This window comes from Rhinatrema bivittatum, chromosome 1 (genome assembly GCF_901001135.1).
Source record: "Rhinatrema bivittatum chromosome 1, aRhiBiv1.1, whole genome shotgun sequence".
In the NCBI taxonomy this organism is placed as follows: domain Eukaryota; kingdom Metazoa; phylum Chordata; class Amphibia; order Gymnophiona; family Rhinatrematidae; genus Rhinatrema; species Rhinatrema bivittatum.
The window spans coordinates 497,512,866-497,540,485 of NC_042615.1; the positions used below are offsets into that span (position 1 = coordinate 497,512,866).

At 44.4% G+C, this 27,620-nt stretch overlaps 1 protein-coding gene across 1 annotated transcript in view; it reads left to right on the plus strand.

Annotated features, from left to right (window-relative positions):
• LOC115098166 (extracellular matrix protein 2-like) overlaps nt 1-27,620 on the plus strand; it is a 127,742-nt gene that overhangs the window by 52,550 nt on the left and 47,572 nt on the right. Inside the window, exon 7 of the mRNA XM_029614552.1 lies at nt 20,483-20,643. Within this exon, the coding sequence (XP_029470412.1) occupies nt 20,483-20,643 (161 nt within the window). The remainder of the gene's footprint in view (nt 1-20,482; nt 20,644-27,620) is intronic.

Sequence of the window (27,620 nt, forward strand, 5' to 3'; positions counted from 1 at the left end):
TAACCCTGATACCAGGGGTATTGTGATCTTCCTGCACACAGTGCCCTATCCCTATTAATACCAGGAGTGTTGTGATCTTCCTGCACACAGTGCCCTATCCCTAATACCAGGGGTGTTGTGATCTTCCTGCACACAGTGCCCTATTCCTGATACTGGGGGTGTTGTGATCTTCCTGCACACAGTGCCCTATTCCTGATACCGGGGGTGTTGTGATCTTCTTGCACACATCCCGATATCAGGGATAGGGCACTGCATGCAGGAAGATCACAACACTCCTGGTATTAATAGGGATAGGGCACTGCATGCAGGAAGATCACAACAGTCCTGGTATTAATAGGGATAGGGCACTGCATGCAGGAAGATCACAACACCCCTGGTATCAGGGATAGGGCACTGTGTGCAGGAAGATCACAATACCCCGGAGGAGTGAGGGTCAGGCAGCTCCCCCCTGTCTGTGAAGCCAGCCTCTCACTAGTAATGCAGGGAGGGAGCTGTCTCAGACTTCACCATCCTCCCCCGCCCCCCTTACCCACACACCATTCACTAGCTGGGACATGGGGGAAGTCAGGAGTGAGGGTCAGGCAGCTCCCCCCTGTCTGTGAAGCCAGCCTCTCACTAGTAATGCAGGGAGGGAGCTGTCTCAGACTTCACCATCCACCCCCCCCCCCTCACCCACACACCATTCACTAGCTGGGACATGGGGGAAGTCAGGAGTGAGGGACAGGCAGCTCCCCCCTGTCTGTGAAGCCAGCCTCTCACTAGTAATGCAGGGAGGGAGCTGTCTCAGACTTCACCATCCGCCCCCCCCCCCCTCACCCACACACCATTCACTAGCTGGGACATGGGGGAAGTCAGGAGTGAGGGTCAGGCAGCTCCCCCCGTCTGTGAAGCCAGCCTCTCACTAGTAATGCAGGGAGGGAGCTGTCTCAGACTTCACCATCCTCCCCCCCCCCTCCCCCCACACACCATTCACTAGCTGGGACATGGGGGAAGTCAGGAGTGAGGGTCAGGCAGCTCCCCCCTGTCTGCGAAGCCAGCCTCTCACTAGTAATGCAGGGAGGGAGCTGTCTCAGACTTCACCATCCTCCCCCCCCCTCACCCACACACCATTCACTAGCTGGGACATGGGGGAAGTCAGGAGTGAGGGTCAGGCAGCTCCCCCCTGTCTGTGAAGCCAGCCTCTCACTAGTAATGCAGGGAGGGAGCTGTCTCAGACTTCACCATCCACCCCCCCCCCTCACCCACACACCATTCACTAGCTGGGACATGGGGGAAGTCAGGAGTGAGGGACAGGCAGCTCCCCCCTGTCTGTGAAGCCAGCCTCTCACTAGTAATGCAGGGAGGGAGCTGTCTCAGACTTCACCATCCTCCCCCCCCCCTCACCCACACACCATTCACTAGCTGGGACATGGGGGAAGTCAGGAGTGAGGGTCAGGCAGCTCCCCCCCTGTCTGTGAAGCCAGCCTCTCACTAGTAATGCAGGGAGGGAGCTGTCTCAGACTTCACCATCCTCCCTCCCCCCTCACCCACACACCATTCACTAGCTGGGACATGGGGGAAGTCAGGAGTGAGGGTCAGGCAGCTCCCCCCTGTCTGTGAAGCCAGCCTCTCACTAGTAATGCAGGGAGGGAGCTGTCTCAGACTGGTATCAGGGTTAGGGCACTGTGTGCAGGAAGATCACAACACTCCTGGTATTAATAGGGATAGGGCACTGTAAGAGATGACTGTAGTAGATTGAATAAAGATCTGATGTTTCTGCTCTCCTCACACCAAACAAAAACAACACACAAGCAGAGAAGCCCTTCTTACAAAGCTGAGCTAGTGAGTTAAGTAGGAGGAAAAGTAAACATAACATACTGGTGCCAGTGTGGCTACTTAAAAAATACACTTACCAACAATCAATTACATATATTTGAACTGTGTACAGTTCCAGCCAGGACCACCTTTCTAAAATGCACAGTGATTGGCAAATTCAACATGCACTAGCATTTCAGGTGCCTGCTAACAAAAATAATAAACAAACAAGTTCTAGTCACGTGAGTGCTGATCATTACATTACTTTTTTTGTCAAGCTTCCAACTGTTTCCATTTCACATCCCCCCAACCATATTGGTAACATCAATAGATAAGAGCACAGCCAGCCAATAGGAATACATACATACATATTCATTCCTAAGTGACCTTTACTGACCTAGGAAGTGTGAACACTTTGTTTCATTTTCTGTTGGTGTTCGTTAGTTTCCAGTTCCATTTCCCATCCCCCCAACCATCACCTCAGTGGTAACCTTGGTAATATCAATAGATAAGAGGGCAGCCAGCCAATAGGAACACATATTCATTCCTAACTGACCTTCAGTGACCTGGAAAGTGTTTATTTGTATCATTTTCAGTTAGTGCGCACTAAATCGAGTTAGTGCGCACTAACGGGGAGTTAGTGCGCACTAACTCGAGTTAGTGCGCACTAACACGATTTAACGATTTTTAACGATAAATCGTTAGAATTTCTATTGTATCGTGTTCTATAACGATTTAAGACGATATAAACATTATCGGACGATAATTTTAATCGTTGAAAAACGATTCACATCCCTACTGGTAAGTGCTCTGTGAGTAACTAAATCAGTGTGTATGGACAGTAAGAGGGCCTGGGTGGGCCAAAGAAAGGATTGTGAATCGGGATGTGATTTCTGAGGCCGAAATGAAGTAAGTAATTGAGATTTTTGAAATTTTTTTTTCTGTACTACTGCTTTTTCTTTTTCTTGTTGATTGATGAACTCTGTGGAATAAACTGTCTTTTTGTTTGGAGCACAACCTTTTTGGAGCGGACATGGGACTTATTTGGTATTACAGCAGCGCGTGTGCGTCATTGGCCCAGTTTGGCCCTGCAGGTCAGCCAGCCCACGCCCTGGAAGACTTTACTGTTTCCTCAGGTTTAGATGAGCTTATCCCATGTTGTCTAAGGCAAGGAAGGTGACCCTTTGGAAACAGGAGTTTGATAATGATCTGTCCCCTACAAAATCCATAATGGGGTTACTTCCGGAGTAAAGACGAGAGATGAGGCAGCAAAAATACTGCAGGCTGCGGATAAAAAAATGAAGGTTCCTAAGGACTGTAAGGTGGGACCTTTCCGGAAACACTACCCCAGATGGCAGAGAGTGATGAAAGACGACAGAAGGCTTCAGAGGAATTCTGGAGGTGCCGTGTCCTCTAGAGACACTAACACTTGAGCTGGCAGAAGGTTTTCCTTTTTTTTGGCTGCATTTTGAAGTTCCTCCGGATTTCTTCATTCGTTCACCCAGTTGGGGCATGAACTGAATTTTGGACTCCATCTTTTTCTTTTTTTTCCTTTTTCTAACCTTATTTTACTTAAGCCTTTGATCTGAGGGGTGGGGATTGGGATCTGTTGATTGTGCTTGTTGTTTATATGCACAGTATGAGGTCGGGTTCAGTATGGTGACACCATTCCTCTAGTAGGAGAAGGTCTGTTCTGGGGCGGCAGATCAGGTTTGGGTTGCGTCTGAGCAGGGAATGGCAGGAGGAGGGGGTTGAGTTATGGGTCATATGGAGGGATGATTGGGAGGAGGCAGGTAGAATAGTTTCTCTTAATGTTAAGGGGCTCAAGTCTCGCTTTAAACGACAAAAGTTATTTAAAGAAGCAAAGTTATTATAGGCCACAATACTTTTCATTCCAGAAACCCACTTGAGGAAATGGGATGAGAGGTCATTCCAGTCAAGAATGTATCCTATTATATTTCTTGCATCTTGCACTAAATGGAATAAATATGGAGATGCTGGCATTTTGGTTTCTAGGGATTTTAGTGTAGAGACGAAAGAAGTCCATAGAAATGTGAAAGGGAGATTTCTAATAGTTAAAATGAGAGTGAACTCTGAAACACTTTTCTTGGTTAATATCTATAGTCCTAATTCAAACCAAGGGGATTTTTTTCAGGCAAAGTGCTGCTAGAGTGTACCTATGGTCATATTATTTTGGGGGAGTGGATTTTAGTGTTACTAGGGTACCTTCTTTGATTTTTCTTCATGGGGAGGGTTTTTCTCCAAATCACATTGCACTCAGCTGAGAAGGTTAATGGATAGTTGGGGATTGGCAAAACTTTGGTTTCTGACACTTTAGGTGCAGGTATAGGTTCGTCGGTTCAGTGTGCTGCGGCAGTCAAAAAAGCAAACAGAATGTTGGGAATTACTAGAAAGGGAATGGTGAATAAAACGGAAAATGTCATAATGCCTCTGTATCGCTCCCATGGTGAGACCGCACCTTGAATACTGTGTACAATTCTGGTCGCCGCATCTCAAAAAAGATATAATTGTGTTTTCTTCCTTACCAGTAAGCATTCCCCGCCTATGTTGCGCCGGTGGCAAAAATGGATCTTTGATTTCATATGGCGCAGATGCCCTCCACGTCTAGCTCGTCAGGTGTTATATCGCCCAAAGTTGCAGGGAGGACTAGGGGTTCCCAACCTCCTTTGGTACTATAGAGCAGCCCAGTTGAGGGCCTTAATGGATATTCACTGTAATACAGAAATTAAGCAATGGGTGTCCATTGAACAAGCAATTCTGGGTCCAATGGCTTTACGAGCTATATTTTGGCAACCGCGGAACTCCTGGTGGGCAATTCAGGGCATCGCATGGTCTCTACGGACCACTCTGAATATTTGGAAGCAGAGTAGCAGGCAATTAGTCGGGGCATTTAAATATTTCTATCAATCCTCCCTTCTTTATAACAGATAGGTCCCTCAGTCAACTGTATCGAAGAAAGTGGGTGTAACTACAGTTGGCCACCTGATGTCCCAAGGGTCTATTCTTTCCATGCAGGGATTGATGGATATTTCCTCCTTTAATCCGAACGATTTCCTAGCATATGCCCAAGTAGTCCACTTTATTCGGGCTCTACTGCGCACCAAACTGTTGCGACCAAGTCGCTCATTGTTTGAGGCTATGGTGCAATATAGTGACAGAATAAAAGGGCCCATTTCTAAAATTTATCATGCTTTCTTCCCTGACAAGCAGGAAGCTAGCACGTTTGAGAAACATTGGGCAATGGATTTGGGAGAACAACTAAGTCCTCAGACCTGGGAGGCCATATTATATTGTGCCAGGAAGTTTTCGATTTCAGCGGGATTGCGTGAACATTGCTATAAGATGATATATAGATGGTATTTTACCCCAGACAAAATCCATAGGATATACCCGGCTGCGTCAGACTTGTGCTGGTGCAGCTGTGGAAATAGGGTAACGTATTTTCATATCTGGTGGAACTGTTCGAAAATTCAGCCCTTCTGGGAGACTCTTTTCACTTGGCTAAGTGCCCTGCTTCAAGTACCTTTTCAGGCCTCTGCTATTGCGGCTTTGCTACATGTGTACCCAGAGGTTATACAAAGGTCCCAGCAGCGCTTTTGTTCTCATGTCTTTATTGCTGCTCGTACGTTGATAGCAGCTAAGTGGAAAACAGCTCAAGTGCCACAGTTGCTGGAGGTCATTGATAAACTCCATACATACTACAGGCTAGCTTCCCTAACAGCCGCCAAATATGGGAGAATGCCCTCGATGATTAAGGCTTGGAAACCGTTTGTGGAATATATAGAACAGATGTAAACCCTTTTGGGGCTAGGAGATTGGGTATCTAGGGACAAGTGTTGACCTTTAACCACAATGAATGAGATTGTTATTTCTGACTGATGCTTTGTTATAATAGCTATGATTGTTCTATTACTAATGTGAAAATCATTGCATGTCATCATTACTTTTATAGCTGGGAAGCTATAGCTCCTTCAATATGGTGAGGGGTGGGGTGGGTGGGGGACTGTGGGGATGTATTTTGTCTACATATTGATATTGTAATGGCATTGATATATCAACTGGAAAAAGTTCAATAAAAGTGTTAATTTAAAAAAAAAAAAAGTTATAATTGCGATGGAGAAGGTACAGAGAAGGGCTACCAAAATGATAAGGGGAATGGAACAGCTCCCCTATGAGGAAAAACTAAAGAGGTTAGGACTTTTCAGCTTGGAGAAGAGATGGCTGAGGGGGGATATGATAGAGGTGTTTAAAATCATGAGAGGTCTAGAACGGGTAGATGTGAATCGGTTATTTACTCTTTCGGATAGTAGAAAGACTAGGGGGCACTCCATGAAGTTAGCATGGGGCACATTTAAAACTAATCAGAGAAAGTTCTTTTTTACTCAACGCACAATTAAACTCTGGAATTTGTTGCCAGAGGATGTGGTTAGTGCAGTTAGTATAGCTGTGTTTAAAAAAGGATTGGATAAGTTCTTGGAGGAGAAGTCCATTACCTGCTATTAAGTTCACTTAGAGAATAGCCACTGCCATTAGCAATGGTAACATGGAATAGACTTAGTTTTTGGGTACTTGCCAGGTTCTTGTGGCCTGGATTGGCCATTGTTGGAAACAAGATGCTGGGCTTGATGGACCCTTGGTCTGACCCAGTATGGCATGTTCACATGTTCTTATGTTCAGTTCAATGGACATGACATAGGTAGACCGTTTTGGAGAATAAACAATAGTTTATTTAATGATGAAACCATATATAGAGAGTTGGAATAGGACATACATGACTATCTGCTTTTTAATGACATGATTGAGATCATTCCAGTGATTCTTTGGAATTGTCTTAAGGTTATCATTAGAGGGAAGTTGAAGAATGAAGGATAAGTCCTCTCTTATTGCTTCTATCTGGATATTGCAGCGATTACATAAACATACTTCTGATGCTAAGGTTATATCTGAGCTGAGGTAGACAGAAATAGACTGCACTTATTGGCTGCTGAGGAAATTACTCATAACTTGGATCTAACTAGACAGACATATTTTGAATCGGGTAACAAGGCTGGCAGACTCTTGGCATAAAAACTGAAGAATAGGTTCACACAAAACCAGATAGTTAAAATCAAAACTAAAGAAAGGAGCTTGATATTGGATAACAGTTTTATGAGAAGTTGTATGACTTTGACGCCTCTATTGATGATACAGATATAAACTGTTACCTAGCTTATGAACTCATTCCCATGCATGATCCTGAGATCCAACAGGTTGTGTTGGTCATTAAGGACTTTGAAGTGAATAAAGCACCTGGGTTGGATGGATTTTCCGCCAAATTCTACAAGATTTTTAATGTTTTTTGGGTTTTTTTTTATTGGTCCACTTACCTGTAAAGTTGGAGGCCTTTTTTTCTCTACTTCAAATTTTGCTGGTATTATTGTGTTAGCCAAGGAGGGGAAAGATAGTATACTATGTGGTTCATATAGGTCTATTTCTCTCCTAAATAATTTCATCAAGATTTTGGCTAAGGTTCTGGCAAAATGCCTCAGTGGAGTAATTTTTCACTTGATCCATAAGAACCAGTTGGACTTTACACCAGGCCGCCTGGCAACCGACAATGGGAGTAAAATTCTGAATTTAATGTATTATGCAGAGAGAGAGAGCCTTTCATCCTGTTTACTGTTGATACCGAAAAGGCATTTGACAGGGTACACTGGCAGTACTTGTTATTGCAGTGTTTTCCTGAGACATTTTTGTTCCCAGTTTCATTCCAATGGAATTGTGGAGTGTAAAAGGAAATAATGTGGCATAGGCAGGGGGGGTCCCATGATTTTCCTTGAGGGGAAAAGGGAAGGAAATACAAAATAAAATTTTGCCTCCTCCAGGGAAAAAGGGGGCTATATGAGTAAATGGGAAGTCAACTAGATGCTTTTGCTCTGAGCTGGAGTAAATATATTCAGGGCAAAGCCCCCCTTGAGGTGAATAAAAGTGTCATATCTAGGCGGATGACTTTCCATTTGTGAGTGGGAACGGAGGCAGGGCAAGAGCTTCATAACCGAGATCCTGTCTACTGCCTGCTGCTTTTATCCAGACCTTTACAAATATTGTTTTAAAGTGTGTAAACACACTGAACAAAAGCAGAATATCGTTTACTACAACAGATGCTTCACAGAACTCAATATTTGATCACTATTCGCCTCTTGGAGGCTAAATAGCTGGGGGTTGAATTGACCCCCATTAAGTTCAGTTCTTGCTATCGGGCCGATTCAGTAAAATTCACGGGAGAGCCGGCGCTCAGAAGCGAGCGCCCGCTCTCTCAACGCGCGCCTAGACCACTCTCCTGAGCACGCGATTCTGTATTTAAATGAGGGCCTGCGGAAATAGCGCGTCCCTAGCGCCTCCTTATTGACAGAAGCGGCGGCTGTCAGCGGGTTTGACAGCTGTCGCTTAATTTTACCAGCATCAGTTGTCAAACCTGCTGACAGCCACAGGTTCGGAAAATGGACGTCGGCAAAACTGAGCAACCGTCTTCCAACCCGCGGGCAGATTTAAAATTTTTTTTTATTTTTGGGGCCTCCGACTTAATATCGTTATGATATTAAGTCGGAGGGTGTACAGAAAAGCAGTTTTTTCTGCTTTCTGTACACTTTCCCGGTGCTGGCCGAAATTAACTCCTGCCTTTGGGCAGGCGTTAATTTCTGAAAGTAAAATGTGCGGCTTGGCTGGACATTTTACTTTCTGTATTGCGCGGGATTAACCAATAGGCTAATCAACATGCATTTGCATGTTGCGGGCGCTATTAGTTTTTGGGGGGTTGGACACGCATTTTCCTCGTGCTATTACCCCTTACTGTATAAGGGGTAATATTAGCACGTGGGAAACACAGGTCTAGACGGGGGCTAACGGTGCGCTCACCCTGAGCGCACCGTACTGAGTCGGCCTGTGTATAAGGGGTAATAATAGCGCATGGAAAACGCAGGTCTAGACAGGGGCTAACGGTGCACTCAGGGTGAGCTGAATCGGCCTGAACAGTATTATCCATGGTTTCGCAGCTGCTGTGGGAAATGTCAGCCATGTCCCTGCCCTCTCCCCTGGCCCCATTTCAAAAGTGAAGGTGCTTGCAGCTGCCAGCTCCTAGCCCCCCGACATCTTGTTCTTTATCAGAGGCGAGACAGAGTAAATGTGTCCACATGTCAAATGCAAGCCTCCTGCCAAAACAGCTTGTTCTCCCAGTGAGCATCTAGTAGCATCCACCCTGAACATGCACAGTACATGTGGGGTACAGCTGCAACAAAGCAATGACTTGCATACTGTGCTGTGACAAGTGTAGCACCACCAACACACTCCGAGATCTGGATTCACTTTCTCAGCTTTTCTGAGGGAAAAAAAATGAGAAAAACAGACAGGCAGAAAAGGAGGGGCAGAGACAGAAAGAGGAAGCGGGTGGAGGCATGGGGATAGAAACACACAGACAGGAACAAACAGATTTGGTGTCAGACTTATTGTAGCAAAAGAATGTTGTCCCTCTAGGCTTGCCTCCAAGTCTGGGCACGGGAGATGCCAAGCTGCCACTTTCAGAGCATTTGGAGAGTCCCAATGCCTTGGCAACTGCGCCTAAATAGGGTTTGTCACCCATAGCATGAGAGACGCAATGGAAATGGCTATGTTGTGTGCTATGTTGTGAGCTCATTAGTGTGTGCACAACTGCACACAGAAAACAAGTCAGATTTTCCATCATTGTTATTCATGTAGAATCCTTGTAGGCTGTGATATCTTTTGTTGAACCAATAAAAAAAGATGCTGCAGTACATCAGCTTTCAATTCCTCTTGGGATTAGTAAGGGAAGAGGAAAAAGGGACCTGTGTGGTCTGGAAAGATAATGTACTACAACAGTCCTGGACAGAGTAATTTTCAAGCACATGAGGTTTGTACACGTAAAATTGGGGTATACGCATGCACATTGCAATTATGTGTGTGGAGTGAATTTTATAAGGGCAAGAATATGCGCGTACAAGTCTGTGCATAAAAAACAGGGTTGGGGATCTTCTGGGGTTGGCAAGTATGAACAGTTACATATTTTATAAGCAGAGTACGTGCATATCTTATCAAACACGCGCACATTCTTTTATATCTGCTATTTAACCCATGGCATTTATACTCACTTGTCTTTTGTGACCTGGTCCTTGGAGTGGTAGTTCGTGCAGCCTAGAGATTGGTAAGAGTTGTTGGAGCATGTTTAGCATCGTTTGATATAGATTAATTGTGAATGTTTATAATTATGTGCTAGTTCTGTGTTGTTTCTATAATTTCTTGTGTATTTTTCAGTGTATCTGTCTTCTTTGTGAGTCTGTGGGTCTCAGATTGTGTGTGCAGCTGGTGTTCTGGTGGTAGCTGTGGGTGTGTTGGTGGTGGGTAACAGTGCTACTGTGAGTGCTATAAATGTGTGGATTTTTTGGAATCTGTGTCAGCAAAGGGCAATTCTTGCTGTGACCTCCCCCATCCCTACAGGGGTCGGGAAGGTGCCAGTGGTGAAAAAAGCCAGGGCTGCAGTGACTTTGAGATGGACTGGCAAGGTGTGACCTTCTGGGTGGAAGGCCATAGGTTCCCCTCCAATGCTGGCAGAGGTATAAAATGGTTTCCTTATTAAAGCTAAACCTGTGAATCACATGCTTCTCTGACAGGCCTAAACATTGGGTCCTCGGCCTATATATCCCCTTACGAGGATAACATCTAACATCTAACATCTAACACCAGAATTGTTACATCAGTTTACCCTTGTTAAAATGTAAACCGATCTGATATGGTTATCTACTATGAAGGTCGGTATAAAAAACTGTTAATTAAATAAATAAATAAATAAATAAATAAATCTCTTGCAGCTCTTCATATGGAGGCCTACTCCAGCCTCACCAAAGGCCAGCAACAGTGCGCTCCACTTTAGCTTGACACTCTTCGTTGTCTTCTCTCTCACAGGTGACAGAGGCTGTCCCCTCAAACCTGGCTTATGAACCCCCTAGTGTGCCTCAAGAATACGGCAGATGAGCACTACAGTGAGGCCCAGAGGCCGCCCAGGGCTGTTATACAGAGAACTTTTGGCTTCCTGAAAACACACTTTATATGCTTGGACAAATCAGGGGTATATCTGCTGTACACCCTTACTAAGGCCTGTGACATTTTTTTAGCCTGCTGCATTCTCCATAATATAGCTAAGGCACATAAGCAATCCTCCTTCTGAGAGTGAAAGGCCCACACTGACGCTGAGGAGCAGAAAGAGGAGGAGGAGGAGGCTGTGGTGACAGAAGGGGCACTTGAAGAATTAAAGCGCCATGCCCGTGATCCATGCTGTCTAAATAAGGAACACATTGAAACAGCTGAGCTTTTAAAGTACAAGTCTTTTTTTTTTTTTTTTAGTTGCAAGTGATTTCACTATGTAGTATATACAGAGCGTGATTTATATATAAAACTCTCTGTATACACATATACACACACAAACACATACACAACAGCTGGATATTATTTCCAAGGCTAGCCTCTGCTTTTCCCAGTTGCCCGAGGCAAGCCACTTGACAGCTGTGCCTCGGGGGGGTGAAGTCGGAGGTGACACTGCCCTCTGAGGGAGCTGGAAGCTCTTGATGTGGAAAAGGGGAAAGGGCTAGGAAAAGAAGCCATAAGAGCTAAGCCCTCTAGCACTTCTGCTGAAGATGGGATAAGAAGGGAAGGGAGAGAAGGATGCAGGAAATATGTGAATGGGATCTGAATCCATTCGTTTGAGAATACGTTTAAGCACATTCCAAATACACAGTGCAGTTCTCCCTGCAGGTTTGCAAAGTGTTCATTTTGAACCATCATTCTTTCTTCACAGGCATTAAGTGGTGCATGTCGAGTGACAAAAGGAGGCTATTCTGGTTCTTCAGCGCTTGGCTGCATGGTAGGCCCTTGTTGTTGTTCAGGAAAAAGCTGTGGTGAACCCGGATCCTGGTAGAACATCGGGAACTCATTCTCAAGACAGCTCTTACTTCTATTACTCATTATCCTCCGGCATCCCCACATCCGCTGGCCCTCCTGCTCCATCTTCAGTGTAAATCTTTCCCTCTACGCATCTTCATTTCTCTGCAGACGACAGGCCTAGCCTTTCCATATCCTCTTGGATACCTGGGCCTCTCCATATGGATGTTAACATTTCTCTCCTGCAAGTATGCATACAGCACTAATAACTGGTATACAGCAGAGGCCAAACTGCTATACAATTGATGGTGGATGTTTTTAGCCTGCTTTTCTGAGAAGAATGCCCTCCCCACTGTCTCAGAGTTAGAAATGGCCAGGACCCCCAGCTCCAGAACTCGGAGCCAGCTCCAAAACCTGGAGCCAGAATGGGGCTGGTCATTTTTTTTTTTTTTTAGCTATGCTGCAGAGCTGGAGCAGAGATTACTAGAGCCGGAGCTGGAGCTGGATTCAGAATGTAGCAGGGCTTTGGAGCTGGAGCTGAAGTTCTGGAGCTGCTCCACTTTCTGCTACCTTCAAATATTGATAAAGTTTACTGAACATAACAAAGTGCAGTATATAATTAATTTTGTAAGAGTAAAGCAATCGAACCTCATTCCAACTATTTGGCAAAGGATATTTTATGAATTAAATTTTTTTTATGCCTTCCTTTTCTTGGTTCTAAAGCTGGTTATATAATCGCAGTCTGTTTGAATTCCTAAGCATGTGTGAGGTTTGGGAGGTTGGTCAGGTGATAGGAAGTGTGGAAAAAAAAGCACAGGAGGCAAAAGGTTAGTTTCCCTTTTCTAGATTAGACACTGGTGGGGTGGAACCTGTACTCTTCTCTAGTTTGACATTATGACTGAAGCATAAGAACAGCAAAAACAAAATGAAGAAAGTAAAACAGATGCTGGTAGCTGATTTTAAAGTTTATATCAGGGTAAAGCACAGTGCAAACTCTGCCATGAGAAGCCGACTAAAAAGCCTTTCAATCAGAAGAGACAACTGAAAAGACATCACTCAAATATTTACAAAAGAGGAAGAAGAAAAAAGAAAAAGCCTCTTGTTGAAAGATTTTTTTTGAATTGCATCAAGGTCTGGGAGTTCGAGAATGCCATCAGGAAAACAAGAAGAGGCAGACATGGCTATACTGGAATGGATTGTCCTTGTTTGCAAACTGTTTCTGCCATAGAATCACCCATATTTAGATAAATACATCATTTATTTATTTATTAAGCTCTTACATACCGTCGATCAGACTGGCCATCACAACGGTTTCCATGTATAATACATAAATAACAATAAAAAATAAAATAAAGATACATTAGGCGAATAAAATAAAGATACAATAAGCGAATAAAACACGATAAAATAAATCATACAAAATTAAAACACTTAATTAAAAAAATATTGATTTCTCTCTCCTTCAGTTGTTAAAATTAAGTGCCTCTTGGAATATTTATTATCCAGTAGCATTAGTTAAAAAATGTTATTAAGCTTATTACAATATTATACTTTTTTTTTAAAACATTTTTCTCTTCTGGCTCTGGAACTGGAGCCTGGTAAAAGCAGCTGGAGCTGGTGCAGCAATTTGGAGCTGCTCTCTAGCCAGAGCAGGGGTTTCTGGAGCAGTCTGGAGCTGGAGTTGAGGGTCTCTCTTAGCTTTGGAGCCAGCCTATAACTGGAGGTAGACTACAGGAGCATGCCGGAGCCAGAGCAGGCAAACCAATTATTGCTAACCCTCCTATGAGTTTATATCACATGCAGGGCCTAAACATGTGGTCTCAGGCATGACTGGAAATGGTCCAAGCAACTCATTCAAGCTTGGATTGTGCTTTTATTGCCACAGAGTAAAGGGCCTTCTCCACCCTTGACACCTGTCAGCAAACTATGCAGAGGAGTCTCTAACCTACTTTGCCTATAATGCATCGAACTGAAAGACAGAGTCATATGATGTGGGCACTGACAACAAAACTTCCATAAATGCTTGGATTTGCAAAGAAATCTGTTTGGGACAACATATGGTCCTGCTAGCAGGCAAGCTGGCAAGATAATAATTTTTTTTGCTCAGGTATGGATTAGCACTTACATCCAAAATGGAAGACTTATGAGGAGAGGCTGAAGGATCTGAATATGTACACCCTGGAAGAGAGTAGGTGCTGGGGAAATATGATATAGAACTTCAGATACCTGAAAGATTTTAATGATGCACAAACTTCAAACTTTTTCTGTTGGAAAGGAAACAGTAGAACTAAGAATCATGAAATGAAATTCCAGGGGGATGACTCAGAACCAATATCAGGAAATTTTTCTTTACGGAGAGGGTGGTGGATGCCTGGAATGCCTTTCTGGAAGAGAGTGAAAACAGTAAACAAATTCAAAAGAGCATGGGATAAATACTGTGAATCTCTAAAGGTTAGAGGTTGGAAATGAAGAAAAGGATGCATGGGGTAACCTGCATGGTGCAGCAGTTAGTAGTTACTACCTTTAACAGAAAGCATGAGGATTACTACCCTTAACCAATTAGCCTTGATGCTTTTGACACATAAGAACATAAGTACATGCCATACCGGTTCAGACCAAGGGTCCATCAAGCCCAGCATCCTGTCTCCAATAGTGGCCAATCCAGGCCATAAGAACCTGGTAAGTACCCAAAAACTAAGTCTATTACATGTTACCATTGCTAGTAAGAGCAGTGGCTATTTTCTAAGTGAACTTAATAGCAGGTAATGGACTTCTCCTCCAAGAACTTATCCAGTCCTTTTTTAAATACAGCTACACTAACTGCACTAACCACATCCTCTGGCAACAAATTCCAGAGTTTAATTGTGCGTTGAGTGAAGAAGAACTTTCTCCGATTAGTTTTAAATGTGCCACATGCTAACTTCATGGAGTGCCCCCTAGTCTTATCCGAAAGAGTAAATAACCGATTCACATCTACCCGTTCTAGACCTCTCATGATTTTAAACACCTCTATCATATCCCCCCTAAGCCGTCTCTTCTCCAAGCTGAAAAGTCCTAACCTCATTAGTCTTTCCTCATAGGGGAGCTGTTCCATTCCCTTTATCATTTTGGTAGCCCTTCTCTGTACCTTCTCCATCACAATTATATCTTTTTTGAGATGCGGCGACCAGAATTGTACACAGTATTCAAGGTGCGGTCTCACCATGGAGCGATACAGAGGCATTATGACATCCTCTGTTTTATTCACCATTCCCTTCCTAATAATTCCCAACATTCTGTTTGCTTTTTTGACTGCCGCAGCACACTGAACCGACAATTTCAATGTGTTATCCACTATGACGCCTAGATCTCTTTCTTGGGTGGTAGCTCCTAATAGGGAACCTAACATTGTGTAACTATAGCATGGGTTATTTTTCCCTATATGCAACACCTTGCACTTATCCACATTAAATTTCATCTGCCATTTTGATGCCCAACTGCAACATTGCTCTCAGCTTCACAGTGGGGAGAAAAAGGGGACTTGGATTCAGGCGACAGCCAACGCTGGACCCTGACTTTTATGGTTCGGGTTACTGATACTCAGGCATTAGGGAATAATCACTGGACTAATTTTATGGCCCAAGTCCCAAAGCAAAGCACATTCAAGCAGCACTGTCTAAATTATCAAGAAGGCTGCTCACCCTGTAAAAATATTGCTAGCAATAATTTTGTTCTGGGTTTGATAGTTGATTGGTTTTGATTTTAAATATTACTACCTTTAATATATAGCTTGGGGGCATGCAGCAGCAGTTACTACCATAAGAAACTTGCTGGGCAGACTGGATGGACCATTTGGTCTTTTTTCTGCCATCATTACTGCTACTATTTTATGAAAGTAAACATAGATGCTACATACGTACTGAAAGAAGACAGGAATGCCAAAAAAATATAACTCACTTTGTGTGCCTTCTGAGTGGGAGATATCATCCTGGTTGACCCCAAACGCAGTGGTTTCATCCATTTCAGGCATGACCTTGTGCTCGGTGGTTGACAGAGTGAACTGAGATGAAGGACCTTTTTCCTCAAATTGCAACCTGTTTGACTTTGACCTTCTTGAACAGGCCTCTCCAATTTTTCTGAGGTCCTCTGTATCCCAGTGGTTATGGAATACAGCATTTAATTTGTTGGCTAAACTTTGCCACAGTTTTTGCTGCTGCTGCTGTTATCCATTGACTTCAGTTGCTGCAGGTCCAAGTAAAATGTTTTTCAGCCTTCCGTATTTTATTCACTCCAATTGTCACTTCCTCTTGTGAGAAATTTGGCTTGCACGGTTGTGCGCCCTCTTGGCAGCCATTGTGCATGTACTGCACTGTGGGAACATGCACAGATGTGAAATACCTGAGCCTGCATGAAATTCACCTTGGTTGGCACATTAATTCTATGCATATACTTTTATGAAACGGTTAAAAGTCTATGCGGGGAATGAGTGTGCGCATACTTTTCATAAATGTATGTGCACACGTTCCCCACTTCTGCGTGAACAACTCTTGATGCTTTCCAAGGTGCCATACATTTATTGTGGCTGTTTTACAACGATTTAACTGAGGGGAAATTATATTCAGGCACAGTTCCCTGTCATGTGCTGACATTTCCTTCTAATATGAAAGGTTTAAAGTATATTGTGTCTCGAAGGATTTTCAAACTTAACTGAGGCACGCCTTAATTCCTCGCCCCCTCCCCACCCAGTGACGTAGGGAGGGGGGACTGAGGGATCCAAACTCCCCAGGCACTGGGCTGTAGGGGGCATCCAGGGGCCTCCTTTTGTATTTTTGTAGAAGGCGAGAAGAGGGTGTTATTTGAATTGCCTGCTGTTTCTGTGACCATAAGCCATTCTACATGGAGGATGGTGGTGGTGGAGGAAGGGAGGGGCATGGGGGAGGCAACACAAACGTACTGCCCCCCCCCCCCCCCCCCCCCGGGCACAAGAGACCCTTGCTACACCATTGCCCCCACCCACCCACCCCCGCCCTGTTCACAATAATGACACCTCGTTCATTCTCAAAACTGATCTTTTATTGAGTGGATAAAATGGCCACAGCCTCACAATTTAAACTTAAACATAAGATTTGCATATATAGGGGTAGATTTTAAAAGGGTTACGCACATAAGTTATGCGTGTAACCCTTTAAAATCCCCCTGTGCGCGCCGAGCCAATTTGCATAGGCTCGGCGGCACGAGCAAGCCCCGGGATGCGCATAAGTCTTGGGCTTTCTGGGGGGGGGGGGGGGTGTCGAGGGGAGCGTGTCAGGGCCGACGCAACATTCGGGGCGTTCCGGGGGGGCGTGGTGCCGGCCTGGGGTCATTTCGGGGGCATGGCCGAGGCCTCGGAAACGGGTCCTGGGCCGGGGAATGGCAGGCGTAACTTTTAAAACACAGGTGGGGGGGTTTAAATAGGGCCGGGGGGGGGGGGGGGGTTAGGGAGGGGAAGGTGCAGGGGGGTGGAAGGAAAGTTCCCTCCGGGAAACTACAGACCGGTTAGCCTGACTTCAGTGCCAGGAAAAATAGTGGAAAGTGTTCTAAACATCAAAATCACAGAACATATAGAAAGACATGGTTTAATGGAACAAAGTCAGCATGGCTTTACCCAGGGCAAGTCTTGCCTCACAAATCTGCTTCACTTTTTTGAAGGAGTTAATAAACATGTGGATAAAGGTGAACCGGTAGATATAGTATACTTGGATTTTCAGAAGGCATTTGACAAAGTTCCTCATGAGAGGCTTCTAGGAAAAGTAAAAAGTCATGGGATAGGTGGCGATGTCCTTTCGTGGATTGCAAACTGGCTAAAAGACAGGAAACAGAGAGTAGGATTAAATGGGCAATTTTCTCAGTGGAAGGGAGTGGACAGTGGAGTGCCTCAGGGATCTGTATTGGAACCCTTACTGTTCAATATATTTATAAATGATCTGGAAAGAAATACGACGAGTGAGATAATCAAATTTGCAGATGACACAAAATTGTTCAGAGTAGTTAAATCACAAGCAGATTGTGATAAATTGCAGGAAGACCTTGTGAGACTGGAAAATTGGGCATCCAAATGACAGATGAAATTTAATGTGGATAAGTGCAAGGTGATGCATATAGGGAAAAATAACCCATGCTATAATTACACAATGTTGGGTTCCATATTAGGTGCTACAACCCAAGAAAGAGATCTAGGTGTCATAATGGATAACACATTGAAATCGTCGGTGCAGTGTGCTGCGGCAGTCAAAAAAGCAAACAGAATGTTGGGAATTATTAGAAAAGGAATGGTGAATAAAACGGAAAATGTCATAATGCCTCTGTATCGCTCCATGGTGAGACCGCACCTTGAATACTGTGTACAATTATGGTCGCCGCATCTCAAAAAAGATATAATTGCGATGGAGAAGGTACAGAGAAGGGCTACCAAAATGATAAGGGGAATAGAACAACTAAAGACTAAAGACTAAAGAGGTTAGGACTTTTCAGCTTGGAGAAGAGACGACTGAGGGGGGATATGATAGAGGTGTTTAAAATCATGAGAGGTCTAGAATGGGTAGATGTGAATCGGTTATTTACTCTTTCGGATAGTAGAAAGACTAGGGGGCACTCCATGAAGTTAGCATGGGGCACATTTAAAACTAATCGGAGAAAGTTCTTTTTTACTCAACGCACAGTTAAACTCTGGAATTTGTTGCCAGAGAATGTGGTTAGTGCAGTTAGTATAGCTGTGTTTAAAAAAGGATTGGATAAGTTCTTGGAGGAGAAGTCCATTACCTGCTATTAAGTTCACTTAGAGAATAGCCACTGCCATTAGCAGTGGTTACATGGAATAGACTTAGTTTTTGGGTACTTGCCAGATTCTTATGGCCTGGATTGGCCACTGTTGGAAACAGGATGCTGGGCTTGATGGACCCTTGGTCTGACCCAGTATGGCATTTTCTTATGTTCTTATGTAATATTACAGATTAAGTAGAGGTAACGGTTAAAGCTGGTTGCCATTTATACCTATCTGCATCACTCCTTACAGTTGCCTCACTTATACCATCAGGTACCCCACTTACTGTCATCATGTTTTAAAAGTCTAAAAAGTCTGGTGCTGAGTACAACATTAGGAATTTGCAATAGTGCTTCAAAAACACAGTAGCCCATCTGGAAGCATGCCGCTTTACTTGCTCTGAGGTACCCGACAACAGCCCAGATACGTGCAGGCACCTATGAACAGGGCACACATTAGGCAGTACAGACATAATTATTACAAATAGCCACCTTGGAGAGCTATTTTAATTAGCAGTAACAAGTACAAATATCTCCTGCACAGATTCCACTTCAAGGTGGAGGTTTAAGAATGGCCCAAGTAATTATTGCTTCGAAAAAGGCCTCTGCTTAGTCATAAAATCCTTCCAGACATAATATGCTTTAAGCATTTCCTATTAGGAGAAGGAAATGTCAGCACATGACTGGGAAATATCTACTATACCCGAACGTAATTTTCTCTTAGTTAACAATGTAGAATGCTTGAGAAACATCTAAATAAATAAATACACCCTCCTCTTCCATAATCTCCTTAGCAAGAGAGCAAGGGCCTACAGTTGGTCAGCCCCTTTATATTAAATTCAAGTGAATGCTCCCATAAGCTTATCATAAAGTGACCTAAACCTTTGCTCCATGTGCACTTGTTAGGCCTAACGCCACAGTTTTAAAAAATACATTTACACACTACCTGTGCCAACTTAGGCACACTATTGAAAGTTACCCTTCCTAAAGATCTCATGAGCTATTGAGACTCCAGTTTTCCCCTGGACCTATAGGGCTACTAGAACAGCACTGTTAAGATATTGAAAACTCCTCCTGAATCTTGGCTTAGACACCTAAATGTGGTATCTAGTTAGATTCCTAAATACTTGATGCAGTAAGACATAAGAAAATTAGATGCGTGACAGACTGGAAACTGGAAGAAGGTATGTCCAAGGGCAAGACCACATCTCTAGACCACTCGCTATTTTGTGCGTCCAGCTCCACATGGATGCCTAGTTTGGTACTTTGAAAATGTATTAGATATCTGGTCGCTTTAGGTGTCTGTTTTGCAATTGGAGGTTTTACTACTTTGGAAACAAAGCATAGTTCGTGTCTCAGCCCTGTATTATTACGTGGATTGTTGGCATATTTCAACAAATAAGGATGATGTACACAGTCAAAGAACGGGTCAAAGAACAAAATAGTCCACTATAAGTTCCATGACCGCCCATATCCCCTCAAGGCCCGATTACGCCTTATCTGGACGGCACACTTGTTTTGAAAGACTCCCTTGTTGATGCATTAGTTCTTTAGCTCATGCATTACTCATATTTATGCCTATCAACATTGTTCACTGTCACTTGCCCATCCCAATTTAACTCACCGTCTATTTTTAGCTATTTTCTACATTTACTCACGTTTTTTGACGAGTTATTGTTGTCTATTGAATATTTATGTTCTTATGTTCAGAAAATCTGTTTATTGTAACGCCTTAACCGCGACAGTTTTGTTCTATGGAAACCGACCTGATTCGATATTTGTATCGAGAATGTCGGTATATAAAAATCCTCAATAAATAAATAAATAAATAGTGAACTCTAGCCCAGGGGCCAGGAGAAAAACATGCTCGTGCTTTCTCTTGCGCGAAGCAGGCAGTGTTCTCCAGTGATTTTGACCCCAATGTGCAGCTAACTTCTGAATAACCCTTGATCTTACTTCTCCTTAGGCCTCAACAAGTTGCTGACACTGGAACTAGAAGGGAATGGTTTTCATGATGGAAATATCTATCCTCTAACCTTCTTCAACCCCCTGCATAGCCTCATTTACCTACGGCTGGACCGCAACAACCTCCGAGCCATCCCCTCGGGCTTGCCCACATCGCTGCAGGTGAGTGTCCCCGGAAGTGAATGGGAGAGGGATGGACCAAAAGCCTCACACAGACCTCAAAAGCAGCAATACTGATGAACCTTTGCCTGCAGAGGAGGCTGCCAACTCAACCGGGTCAACCCATTCCTGGTTTTACCCCTGTTGCCTACATGGCGTTCTAATTTCTTTAAGAAAAACACAGCTCTTCATCTGCTTGCATGTTCTGGGAGCAAAATCGGGATTGGATAAACTTCTGCGGGTTGACCTGAGTGAGTTAACAACCCCTGTTGACTCATAGCAATGTGGATACTCATTGCCAGGGGCCAAGAGGTCTATGAATTCACTGTTTACATCCCACCGGCTTTTTCTGCCCATTTGTGCCTAGCGCATGCATGTGACCTCTCCTGTTTCTTTTTTTAACACACTCTCCTCCTGCTGCACAGCAGTAGTACTGATTGTCAAATGAAAGAAAGGAGTACGAGTCCCACAATTCAATGAGGACATCAAGTTCAAAAATCCAGGAATAGCTCAAAAGTCTCAATCCAGAAATGGTCATTCGGCAGCTCCTATAGGAAGAAACATTCTTTTTTTTTTTATAAATTACAAATGCCTCTGCCCTCCCCAATACTCTCCCCTCATTCCAGTGAGCTGGCTCATTTCAAACCAGTAATCACTCTTGTTCCTTGCTGATTAGACTGGAATTTCCTTTACAGCTGCTGCTTTCAGCCTGCCTGTTTCACTGCGTCAGATGTAGAGTTTCTCACATACGATACAGTACAGTGCGCTCCAACGGAGCGCACTGTTAACCTGTCCTTGGACGCGCGTTTTCCCTTACCCCTTATTCAGTAAGGGGCGGAAAACGCGCTTCCAACCCGCCGAACCTAATAGTGCCCTCAACATGCAAATGCATGTTGATGGCCCTATTAGGTATGCCCACAGCCAAGCCGCACATTTTACTTTCAGAAATTAGCGCCTACCCAAAGGTCGGCGCTAATTTCTTCCGGCACTGGGAAAGTGCACAGAAAAGCAGTAAAAACTGCTTTTCTGTGCACCCTCCGACTTAATATCATGGCGATATTAAGTCGGAGGTCCCGAAGAGTAAAAAAAGTTAAAAAAAAAAAATTGGAAGTCGGCCGGCGGCTGTCGGGTCGAAAATCGGACGCTCAATTTTGCCAGCGTCTGGTTTCCGAACCCGTGGCTGTCAGTGGGCTCAAGAACCGACGCCTGCAAAATTGAGCGTCGGCAGTCAAACCCACTGACAGCCGCCGCTCCTGGCCAAAAAGGAGGCGCTAGGGACGCACTAGTGTCCCTAGCGCCTTTTGCCCGCTATTACCGCCGGGCCTAATTTAAATACTGAATCACGCGCACCGGCGAGTGGCTCTCCCGTGGACTTTACTATATCGGCCTGAAAGGATGGCAAGCTGCTGAGTGGGGGTGGGGTGCTACCTTTATTTCTTTCCCCTTGTTTCATTTCTTTTCTGTTGTTTACTATTTCATTTTCCTTTGATTTCTCATTTTTTCTGCTGCTTTTCTTTCATGCTTCCTCTTTTTTCTTCTCTATTCTGATTAATCTCACTGTCTTCTCATTTTGCTCTTTTCTCTTCCATTTTCTTGTGTTCTCCCTTTGTTCCTATTCTGGCTTTTGCCTTGTCTCTACCTTTGCGCTTTCTTTGATGTTTTATTTTCTTGTTATTTACCCTGAAATTTCCTTTCCATTTTTCCTTCTGTTCCTTTTCTTCCATCTCCCTCTCTTTCTGTCTTCTAGTTACGGTTGCTTCTTGTTTCTTTTTCTTTCACTCCTGTTTTTTCTCCTCTCTCATTCTTTTCTTTCATTTCTCTCTTTCTTTCATTCTAGCTATTGTCTATTCTCCTTCATTTGTATTCTGGCAAGCATTTCTTTTCTTTCTTTCTTCTTCTTTCTTTTTTGCTATTTTCCCTCACCCCTTTCCTTCTCTCTTCTGTCCTCTTTCTTCTCTATTTTTTCTCCTTGTCTCTCCCCTTTGCTCTTCATTTTTTCCCTGATTCATCTGTATGCCTAAATATATAAAATGCACAAAGACCTGCAGGCTGCTGAAATCAGAACCACAAGAACTCATTCCTCCATCCAGAAACACAGCCCAAGAGCTTCTGTCTGTTTTCTTTGGAAAGATGCAACTTCACTGAGGACTTTTTTTATTATATGTTTTTATTTTATTCCAGAAGCTTTTATTTTTAGCTTTGCTCTCTCTCTCTCTCTCTCTCTGTGTCCCTATCTGAATTCTAATCTCTGAGGGGGGAGGTGGTGTACCTCAGATCCAATCCCTGCAATGCTGGTTGGGAAATCATATCCCCATGCCCCGTGCACCTTCTGCTAATGGGCTATGGTGATGCTGCAGTTCACCATAGTGGCTGGATGCCCTATCAGGGATGCTTGGCTCAGAAATACACTGTGGATGCTGACCTAATTGGGACACTGCATATTTGGGATGCCTCTTGTACTGAGGACATGGCTACTAGCCTCAACGATATCTTTAGCTGCCAGTGTTGCATCCTTGTTAAAACATCACCAATTTATTAAAGGGAACTGAGCAGGGAGTTCCACTTATGAAGCCTTTTTTGTTTTCATACTATAAGCTCTTTCACTTTATTGCCCCTACCTGTTTATTTCCCATGCTATTCCTCTTCTTGCCTCTTTTGCCACATAATTCCTTATCTACATATCACTTCTACCTGCCCCGTTCAGATTCAGGAAATGTTATTGATGTGGCAATTTGTATATGAAGTGCCACAGTAATATCTAAAGAGGACAATTTATCTGGATACAAAATCACTTATAAATATGAAGGACATGACTTGAGTTTTATTTTTGACTTTGCTTTAAGTTTTAAACCACAGATTCAAGCCATTTTTAGATCAAGGATATGCCTGCATAGCTAAATGAGTCTTTATATTTTTCTAAAATAGGAGATATCTGTCTCTCCTCTTAATCCCAAAGGGAACATAATCCACCAGGTGGGGGCCGTGACTGCAAACACACTCTTCCAACTTCTCTGTAAGTGTATCTTCTTGAATGATGACATAGAACAAGAAGGATTTTTCTGCTGAGCACAGTGTCCGCAAAGGAGCAGGTTCATGTAATAACCTTCTTAAATACAATGTGCCTTCTGCCCTTAGGGGCGGATTTTAAAAGCCCTGCTTGCCGGCGCGCCTATTTTCCATAGGCCTGCCGGCGCGCGCAGAGCCCCGGGACTCACGTAAGTCCCGGGGTTTTTCGAGGGGGGCGAGTCGGGGGCGGGGCCGATCGGTGCGGCGTTTTGGGGGCGGGATGCGGCGTTTCGGGGGCGGGCCTGGGGGCATGGTTTCGGCCCGGGGCAGTCCGGGGGCGTGGCCGCGCCCTCCGGAACCGCCCCCAGGTCGCGTCCCGACGCGCTAGTGGCCCGAGGGGATTTACTTCTCCCTCCGGGAGGCATTAATCCCCCGACAAAGGTAGGGGGGGTTAGATAGGGCCGGGGGGGTGGGTTAGATAGAGGAAGGGAGGGGAAGGTGAGGGGAGGGCGAAAGCGAGTTCCCTCCGAGGCCGCTCCGATTTTGGAGCGGCCTCGGAGGGAACGGAGGCAGGATCGGCAGCCTTGCGCGCGCCGATCCTGGATTTTAGCGGCTACGCGCGTATCTACTAAAATCCAGCGTACTTTTGTTTGCGCCTGGTGCGCCAACAAAAGTACGCGAAGGTGCACTTTTTTAAAATCTACCCCTTAGTGTTTTTACGCCAGTACTAATAATTTAAAAGAAACCCAAAGGGGGAACAGGTAACCAGTGCAGCTCATACAGTTTTGGAGTTATATGATCCTACCTAGCCAATCCTGAATTCTGGATGATCTGTATTGCATGCAATTGCTGTTTAGAAAGGCCTATATAACATGAGTTGCACAAGCCCAAAATTGTCAGCAACTGTAATTGCACCAGTGTTCCAAAAGTCTCCCTCAGGAAGGCGGTACCTAAAGCATCTCAGACGTCTATAGAACCTGCTTTTAGTGATTGACGTGTCCCTTGGCTATTTGGTTATGTTCATCTGGGGTGCATGATTATATATTTCATTCTGTTTTATTTGATGGTGGAGACTGATATGATCTTTTAATCTCTGTTGTATTGCCTAAATGTGGTGGTATTGCTTGTGTCCTTGCTATTAAATTATGTCCGTGTTCATATTATTATCCACTTTTGAACTACTTTGCGAAAGGCGGAATATAAATGTATTTAAATAAATAAAAATATTACACTCCCGTATCTCTGAGAAAGGTGGGGTTAAAGGCATCTGACCACTGTTGGTGCAACTGTAGGGCAACAGGAACCTTTTTCCACAAGTGGTGGAGGTATCTGGTGATAACCGGGTTCTGGATCCATGTGGTAACCAGAACTATGTTAGCTTTAGATCCCTCAGCAATTCTGCTTGGATCCTCGGAGGGTCCAGTGCCCTCTAAAAATGAAAATGGGTGTTTCTGTGATAAACCTCCTCTGGATTTCTGCTAGAAGCACCATAGCCAGACACAGAAACACCCCGGAGAAAACTGCTATCAGCATTTCATACTTGCAGGTTTGGACAGGTCCTGCATTGGAGAAACTGAGGAAGATAGGAGAGTGGTAAAGGCCCTGGTGGTTTGGGGGCTCATGGCATGATTCCTCATTCCATCTTTAGATTTTCTCACCAAAGATGGAGTGGGGAGAAGGGGAAGAGGTATATGCATGTAAATCAGGAAACAAGCAGATTGCTACAGGAAAAGAAAAGAAATTCTGGTTACTGTATCCCTTTTTTCTTTTATCTTCTTCTTCCAGTCTTTCCAGAATGACTGAGGTACATATTCAGCAACTGTGTGGCTCCGCTAGTTAGCCGGATACCCTTATCCGTCTAGCTAATGCTGTATATTCAGTGGCACAGCCACACTGCTAAATATACCTGGATATCCTAAAGTTAGCTGGATAAGTGTATCCAGTTAACTTTAGGATAGGTCTGCAGCATGACCAGCGTTAGCTGATAAATTATCCGGCTAACTCAACTCCTTCCTGGAACGCCTCTGGACCACCTCAGGAATACCCTTTACCTATGCAGCCAGGTCTTCAGGTACCAACTTCACATCTAGATTACATGGATGCAGGGCCAGCGGAAGCACTAGGGGGAGCTAGGTCTAGGCCTAGGGCGCCAACCATTAAGGGGGCGCGAGTCATGTGGGGCCACGAGCAGCGGCGGCAAAGAGGAGCGGATATTCGAATCTCCACTCCTCTTTGCCGCTCAAGGCCCAAAAAAACGAGAGGAAGGAGTCAGCACGGCTGGGGGGGGGGGGGGGGGCGCAACCGGGGAAGGGGTGTGTCAGCATGACCTGGGGGGGGGGGGGGGCAGCGCAAGGCAAAAGGTGCCTAGGGTGCCTAATCCTCTTGCACTGGCCCTGCATGGAAGTGACAATAGAAAGTGTAATTTTGGGAATGTAATCCCTGAAGAAACAACAAATACATTCAGCTGAAAATCACCTATAAAAGCAGAGTTGTTTGTCTTTATATTTTTATTATTTTTTGTTATTTTACTCATAATTAAATATTAATTTAAATACAGTATGCACATATACGATTAGCACGGCAATCGTAAATAGCATCTCCAACCCACTTTTCAATTAGAGTATATTATTGAACAATGTAACCGTAAAATATTGGCACCGCTTGGATAACTTAGAAAACTATCAAACCTATTTCGTGCCTAAATGTAAACCGCTGTGATGGTGCACTACTAAACGACGGTATAGAAAAGTTTTTAAATAAATAAATAAATAAATTTATGTTCTGGAGAAATTTGTGGGGTGAGAGATAATATTTTCACATGAATATTAAAAGGCTGTTCCAGTATGCCTCATGAGTAATGTATGTGGTGGGGAGAAGTTGTGATTCAAACTGTTTTGAGTCCCATGAATTCTGAGATATTCAGTATGTACCATCTTACCCTATGCAAAATATCCCTGTAAATAATTGCTGGCTGGTAAAATCCAGAAATAAAGTTTGAAGTTTGAAAGTGATGGGTGGCCTTGGGCCAGAGTTCATGGAGGGAAGATGAGAAGATGTGTCCTCCCTTTCCAGTCAGAGACGAGAGTGTGGAGAACCGTCTCCACAGCTGTTTCTATCAGGGTTGCCAGCGTTTCCACAGAGCAGGACTGGACACTCAACCGAGGTGGGGGGTGCCCCTCCCCCTCATTTGCATAAACGGAAGAAATTCAAAATCATCAATATAACAAGAGGAGGAGGAAATGGCTGGTGGCAGGTGAAAAAGGAACTCTTTAATTCCCACCCTTTCCCCTCTCACTCACCTCTTCTCACGCACCATCCCCTTCTCTTTCCTCTCCTTACTCACCCCTTTTCCTTCTTTTCTCAGCCCCTTTCCCTTCACTTTCCTCACTCACCCACGTTTTCTTTCCTTCCCTTCTCACACAATCACCTCCTTCACGCATCACTCCCTCCTCTCCCACCTCATTCATTCCTTTCTTCTCACCCCTCCACTTTCACCCCTTCCTGCTCATTCACCCTTTCCACCTTCTCCCTCCTTTCACCCCTCTTCTCACCCTCTCTTCCCTCCCCACTCATTGATCCTCTCTTCTCACCTCCTCCCTCCTTCTCTCTCTCACCCTTTCCCTCTGCTCTTTCACACTTACACCCTTCTTTCTCCCTCAATCCCTTCCCTCCCGCTCAGCCCACGTCCCTTCTTCTCCCTGTACAAGTCTTCCTTTTCTTTCTGTTGCTGGGGTGAAACCCCATTGACATGAAACCAACAACAACGCCCTGAAATTCTTCTGCTGGCCCAAGGATGGTGGGAACCCTGCGAGAAAGAGACTCCTTTGCAGACTGCGGGTGCATCATCGAGCTGCGCTATGCGAGGTTCCTCTTCTGGCCTGCGATGGCGGTGTTAACCCCTGTGGGCACATCACTGAGTTGCACCACCATGAGGCTCCTCTGCAGGCCTGCGGAAGGTGTGAATTTTCTGCTTA